The following is a 7090-nucleotide window of genomic DNA, read 5'->3' as shown; positions in this document are numbered from 1 at the left end:
TATTATCTCAAAATAATTTTTAGAACTGTGTAAATATATCTATTTAGACAGTCTTAGTGCGTCGTATATCAAAATAAAGCCGAGGAGTTAATTAATTTGAAAATGGATGAGTAATTGTGATGTGAACGGGACTACACCAGAGCATTTCCCAGGTGCGGACTCCGATGGCCAAACGGCTAAATAGGACGGTCTATCACCGTGTGCACCTACTCCCTCCGTCTACAAATAAGTGTACATGCAAGTATTCCAAGATAAATTATAAAGTGAAGTAAAAATACATTGGGAAGATGCATCTCTCCTCTTTAATTCTTTCACCTCGAATGAGCTAGCTACATGTAGAAAACAAAAAAACATGTGCTTAATATTATTGGGTTTGATTTTCATACGATAAAAAAAACAATTAAAATATATTGAAAAGATAGAAGTATACTCTTCTATGAATAAAGTTTAGAGCTAGATGTCCATTTATTGGAAGTCGGAGGGAATATGTAGTATTTCTCCTCTAACCCCTGTAGGAAAGTGCCGAGACAGTGAGACTCGACTCGACTCGAGCGACAGGATAGGATTTATCTCTCTTTGCTCCTGCTCAGCTCTCTCCGGCCATGGCCGCGGCCGCCTACTTCCTTCTGGCATCCGCCGCCCCTTCCCTTCCCGCAAGGTTCCACCTCCCCGCAACCGCGACCACCCGCAGCCTCTCCATCCCGGCCTCCTCTGCGCCCAAGACCACCACTTCTTGCAGCTTGAGCATCAGGAGCCGCAGGCCAACCGTTCGACGGAACGCCGCAGAGACCTACGTCCCGGGCTCCGGGAAGTACATCGCGCCGGACTACCTCGTGGTATGCCTTCTTCCTGTTATACGTACGTGCTACTTTTCTGTAGTGTAGTCTGAGTGGGGGCTCTGCTCGTGGATTTGCAGAAGAAGTTGTCGGCCAAGGAAGTGGAGGAGCTCGTGAGGGGGGAGCGGAAGGTGCCGCTCATTGTGGATTTCTATGCTACCTGGTGCGGGCCTTGCGTTCTGATGGCCCAGGATATCGAGATGGTATGCCCCTGTTAGTTCCGCGCCTTTGAAATACTATGAAACTGCTTGTGCGTTGCAACGGTTACCAAATAGATTACTAATTAAATCAGTATGTGCTCATTATCTTGAGAAACAATCTATGATACTTCCAACCACTCATATATCTTTGGTTTCAACCTCAATTTGGTTTCAACCATATGTTGGGTTTCGGCCCATTTCAGTGTCATTACCGCTTTAGTTATACGATTCCTGGAAATCCATTTTGGGTCATAGGTCTAGATGCACCCACTGCCCAAAAAACAAATTACAAAATATCAAAAAAGTCTGATAAAAAAAGTTAGGTGTTCATTCGGATATTTTATGTCCGCACCCAAAGTCTCGCGAAAAAATGACATTTTTTGTGACTTGTGTAAAAAAGACAATTTCCGGTGCTCTAAAATAGCTTCCCACGAAGAATTTTCTTTTTTTTACACAGCCCACAAAAATATGTCTTTCTTTCACATAAATTTGTGTGTAAACATAGTATGTCCGGATGTACATCTAGAATGTTTTCAATTTTTTTTTGACAATTTGAAATACATTTAGAATGCATTATTCATAATAGGTGCATTTGGACCTATGAGCCAAAACACTATGTCCTACGATTCCAATCTACTTTCTTTCCATCCTGGAAAGCCAAAAGTATTGAAACATAATGTAGAAACGGCTGAGTTCACACAAAAAATCACTCAATGTTTACATTGGGAAAATTACATGGAAAGATCACTAAATAAACTATTCTATTGAATCATAAAAGAATTGGTTAAGGAGGGATTTTTGCTTGGTACATTTCAAAAAATAAAGATTGTAGATTTGAAAGTACATATTTTACACACATCTAGCCAAGAGTACCAAACTAACAAAGCCTCTCCTAATGCAGCGTTAGGTCAGATCCGTCGTCGTCTTTAGCTACCAATATGTTTTCTTCATACTAATCATAATAAGTTGCCGGTAATCCAAGTGACGAGCAACTGTGCATTGTTGCTAACAATGGGTCATCCTAGTTTCTCTGAAACTTCTTTTATTCCCTGATTTCAAACTTCTTCGCAGCATAACACATTCGTCTAGAATACACAGAACATCGTATGGTGCACAAAGTCACCCAAATGAATCCAACTGTGCTATACTATTATTAATCTGTTGAATATAGCTTTATATATACTTCTAACCCTTCCTATGAAGTCATGTATGTTGCCGTGCAGTTTAGCCAACCCAACATCTGTTACTAATAGGAGATTCTTTTACTATGGAATACGTCATAAACAAAAATTAGTAGAGAAGGAGACTACTTTGTTACTCTCTGGGTTATCTACTCAGATGATTAGGCGATGCATGAAGTTTTTAAATTCTTTTTAGAACACTGTTGGGCGGTTTTTGTTAGTGTTCCCTCTCTACGCTCTCTTCCCTCTGTTCTCTCTCTCGAGTAAAAGCAGAAGATGAGGGACTAGAACTACAGAGGAGAACACACAGTAGTTTCTATTAGCCTTTGTAGCAACGGATGCTACAGAATACTGGCAACGAATGCCTACAAACTTAGCAACATATGCTTGCCCCAGCAACCTATGCTAGGAGAGCAACCTATGCTCGGACTCCATGCTTACCCTAGCAACCTATGCTAGGATAGCAACCCATGCTAAGACCCCATGCTTAGCCTAGCAACCCATGCTAGGAGAGCAACCTATGCTCAGTTCCTTGCTTACATGGGAGGGGTGGTAGCACTATTTATACTTGTACATGACCCTTTAGATTGTTGCCATATGGCACAATCCAAACCCTACTCCTAAATATCTTACTCTAGAACATTCCTAATTCTAGAGTTCTTCCTACATACCTTGGATACTTCTAGACATGCCTACACAAACCTATGTCCACTAATTCTACAGTTCTCCCTGCATGCCCTGGATACTTCTAGAACCGCATACATGCCTATCTATTCAGTACACAACGTATGTGCACTGTTCACACACAAGACACAACTCATGTGCCTTGTTCACACACAGCAAGCACATAACCTATGTAGTGTGAGTTGTGCCTTGTTCACACACAGCAAGCACACAACCTATGTGTGCTATTCACACTACAGCCTGCACACAACCTATGTGTGTAGATCACTCCATGACAAGATTACCTTCAGGCTAACAATCACCCCCCTAACCTTGCCATCTTTGACCATCATCACAGCAGCGCTGGATGTTCATCTGCCGATGCGAAAAACGCTTCTTCTTTCTTCAGGTTGCGGCACTCAGACGAGTAGTGGCCACGGAAGCACAGATGCCACAGTTCTAGCACCTCCCCTTCTTCCTAACCTTTCGTCCACTACGCACACTGGTGTCTGAGTTGCTGCTATTGTCCTCGTCATTACGTCTGCTGCCATGACGCTTCGCAAAGGCATTGCCTCTGCCACCTTGCTAATCCCTTGGATGATATGGAAGCACAAGAACTCTTGCGTCTTTGAGGGCGCCCAGCCATCAATCCCATGCCTGCTGTCAACGATCAAAGAGGAGGTCAGCCCATGGGCAAAAGCTAGCGCCTAAGGACTACAAGTAGTTCTGCAATCCACTTGGGATGTGCACTGATGCATGAACTAAAATATGTAATCCACCTCCTAGGAGGATGCAAAGCAAACTCTTATCTTTCCAATGAAATGAAATGCAAAGGTCCTTTGCGTTTTCTCAAAAAAAAAAAAAGCAGAAATTTGTTTGAAGGATTAGTTGCATGATATAGCTGTCACTGAAACAAGAGACATAACGGTTGGACTCAAGGGAAGTTTTCCTATTACAAGCGAAATAGCTCATAGGAAATTTCCATTGGTTTACAATCTTACAAATTAAACAAGCTAAAAACTCGTAAGGAATACAATCAAATTTGTTTGAACCAAAGAGACAGCTATATCATGGGGTGGAACGAAGCTATTTTTCCCATAAAGGTAGCCGGCTAAGCTAATTTACATGCACCTCATTATCTACTCTTAAACCTCCATTAACCCTTGTTGCACCGAATCACGTGCACAGGGGTGGGGCTGGTCCCCTCCTAGCTCCGCCACTCACCTTGGTGCAAATAAAATGTCGTAGGATAGACCTCTTTGGTTTACATGATTTAAAAGAAATAGGAATATTGGAATAGGAAAAAAATTAGGAAGTAGATGCCTTTGCAGGATTTAAAAACGGAGGAATAGAACATATTAGGAATTAGATATCACAGCATGTTGAAACAGTCAGAGTTGCAAGCTTTTATTGAGTTTTCCCTGAAATTAAAACAGTATGGCTTATTATCACCATCTCTATGGCTTGGATAAATTCTGTTATCGAGCTACTGAGCCAAGCAAAAACGAGCCAGAAAAGTGTAGTGTTTCATTAAACTTGACTTATTTTAACTGTGAGCTTAGCCCAATGAATGAAGCCCATCAATTCCGTTAACTTTTTTTTCCACCCTTCGTTTTCTTATTAGGACTTATTACTTGCACTAAATTTACCCCTTGCATTAGCATAAGCTTACAGCAACATTCCTTGGAATTCTGTATTGCAGCTAGCAGTTGAATACGAGGACAACGCCTTGTTTGTTAAGGTGGACACAGACGACGAATATGAATTTGCAAGAGATATGCAGGTAAGCACATCCTACCATACTGGCACACATAGAGCCTAACACGCTGTTTAATCATGTTTGTATCATTTTCTGAACAGTGTCATTTCTGAAACATACAGGTAAGAGGACTTCCGACGTTGTATTTCTTCAGCCCAGATCAGAGCAAGGATGCCATTAGGACTGAGGGGCTAATTCCTATTGAAATGATCAGAAACATAATTGATAATGAGTTGTGAATCGTGTGTAGGCTCATAGGCTGTAGCAGCTATATTTTTTAGTTCAAGCTTGTAGTTCTCAGTGTTTAGGTACAGTCCGCTGTGACTGATTAGAGCTTTGTGTTTTACTCGTACGTTTTTGGTATGGAAGATCTGCATGAGTGCCCGTCAAAAAAAAAAAAATCTGCATGAGTAGAAGGTAGGATAGGGGTTCAAACATGAGACTAACAACTACTAATTCAGTTATATATTGTACCAGTTTCGTGTTCTTTTCATGCACACCATTTTTTTATCCGATTTTACTGCATACAAATCACCTTTTTTTTTGGAGATTTTAAAATGGGCGGGTGTTTCTTCATTTCACAAGAATACATTGATCATGTTTGCCGAAAACCTGCACAGGCGTCGTACTTCCAGAAAGGAGACTGTGGAACACTCAAACACCACATGCCAAGGAAAGAAGGCATAGCAGCTCCCGGGTGCTTTGCCTGACATGTGTCTTTGAACCACTACATGCAGATGTATTGTCTTTGTATAACTGCATGTGTAGTGATCTTTTACACAAATACCTATGCCCATATAGTTAATACTCACTCCGATCCCGGAAACGCAATTCGGAATATTGTAATTGTATAGGCATAACAAATTTGAACTAAAAACTCGACACTTATTATAAATTGGAAGGAGTAGATCATTTACTTAGACTAGCCACAGTGTGACTTATCACCGTATAGATTATGATGTGGTATCATAGTTTCTTCATATTTAATGTTTTATAAATCTCAATGTAAACGTGTGTACATGATGTATTTGCCATTGAATTTTCTAGTTTTACGTGCTATGATACGTCCTTCCTCACTAATTATAGTGTCACATCAAAATTTTACCAACATGGCATGAATGATACTAGTACTTATGATACTCCCAATATTGCTAGTCATGAGTAACACGTGATGTTTATGAAGAGTAAGGCTTACTACTAATTAGTATTCCATGGTGCACAATTGATTACTTCATGATGACTAGTATTCCGTGCTACACCATTGAGTACTTTATGATGACTAATTAGTATTCTATGGTGCTAATTTTTGGATTTTTTTTTTGAAAACATTAAGTGAATTTATGGTATCTTAAAAATCCTTTACCGAAATTAAAGTAAAAAACTAAGAATTCCATGATACTAATTCCAGGAAATTTCATGATACAATTTTGAGAAATTACGTCTATTCTAAAAAAACTGAGAACTACATGATTTTAGTTCCATATTTTTCATCAAAAACCTTTTATTGAAGTCCCTGTTTCTTCGAATTAATATATTATTAGAAAGGTAAGTAAAATTTTGAGAAATAATCTACCTGATCACATTTTGGTTATTTTACTTTTATATCTTTAGGCTTCCGGATGTTTTAACTAATACTCCCTTTGTTCTGAAATACTCTACGTGCTAGACCTCAAATTTGTTCTAAATTAGTCTATATTTTAGCTTTGTAATCAACAAGAACACAAAAAAAACGAAGCAGTTCTATTCTCTCTTGGATGTTATTATTACCAATGCAGCATTATTTGTTGAAGTAGTATTATTAAATATAGTACTAGTTTGTCTATTTTTTAGGACTAGACTTAATCAGAAAATAGAGTATGTTTGATTGTTGTATTGATATTAATCATGACTTAAAAGGAAATTTCATGCCATTGCAGAAGGCTCTGTGATGTGGAGAGACACGCATGCAACTGATTAAAACCTAGTTCTATTACCCACAAAACTGGTATTGAGGAGCCGATGGGTCTATGCTGACTCGAGGCTTGTGCTCTAGCTTTGTGTGGTGTTCTTTTGGTTTCTGATCCGTGAGCAACGATTATGTTTTATGTGCAGGTCGTTACCACTGAGCCGTTGGTTTCACAAGCGATTCTAACTCGACTGTAAGCACATATCAATGCATATCTCCCACCGATTCGGCTCTCCCGCGTGTGGGGGGTGGGGGGGAGGGAGGGGGGCTAGTACTATAATGTCTTTTGAGGAAAGTCACTCTATAGGTCTATGCAGACTACTCATTTAATGCACTCCGAGCCTTATTCCTCTCTTCAAGTGATGCCACGACGACCCGATGAGCAGGGGTTTCTATTGAAGATCTTGTTGGCGACTTGAATGATTTCTAAGTTTTCTGAGTGTTAGGATATCTGTCCTAGGTATGGATGAGGCATGCGTAATCATTCGTTTTCGCAATGCAGTGTA

At 39.9% G+C, this 7090-nt stretch overlaps 1 protein-coding gene across 1 annotated transcript; it reads left to right on the top strand.

Annotated features, from left to right (window-relative positions):
- Positions 1-505: 505 nt before the first annotated feature.
- Positions 506-5132, top strand: LOC127300879 (thioredoxin-like protein CITRX, chloroplastic). The gene is made up of 4 exons (XM_051331074.2): positions 506-836; positions 917-1039; positions 4583-4663; positions 4762-5132. Exons 1-4 carry the CDS (start codon positions 603-605, stop codon positions 4876-4878), a joined length of 555 nt encoding a protein of 184 aa, XP_051187034.1. The 5' UTR covers positions 506-602; the 3' UTR covers positions 4879-5132.
- The last annotated feature ends 1958 nt before the right edge of the window (positions 5133-7090 follow it).

Source organism: Lolium perenne, chromosome 7, assembly GCF_019359855.2.
Source record: "Lolium perenne isolate Kyuss_39 chromosome 7, Kyuss_2.0, whole genome shotgun sequence".
NCBI lineage: Eukaryota > Viridiplantae > Streptophyta > Magnoliopsida > Poales > Poaceae > Lolium > Lolium perenne.
The sequence above is the reverse complement of the archived record's forward strand: the minus strand, read 5'-3'. Positions and strand labels throughout refer to the sequence as shown.

Excerpts from the sequence above, each read along its gene's own strand:
- LOC127300879 (XM_051331074.2), top strand. The coding sequence starts at position 603 with ATGGCCGCGGCCGCCTACTTCCTTCTGGCATCCGCCGCCCCTTCCCTT. Across the intron at positions 837-916 it reads TCGCGCCGGACTACCTCGTG|AAGAAGTTGTCGGCCAAGGA; the intron begins GTATGCCTTCTT and ends GTGGATTTGCAG. Across the intron at positions 1,040-4,582 it reads TGGCCCAGGATATCGAGATG|CTAGCAGTTGAATACGAGGA; the intron begins GTATGCCCCTGT and ends TCTGTATTGCAG.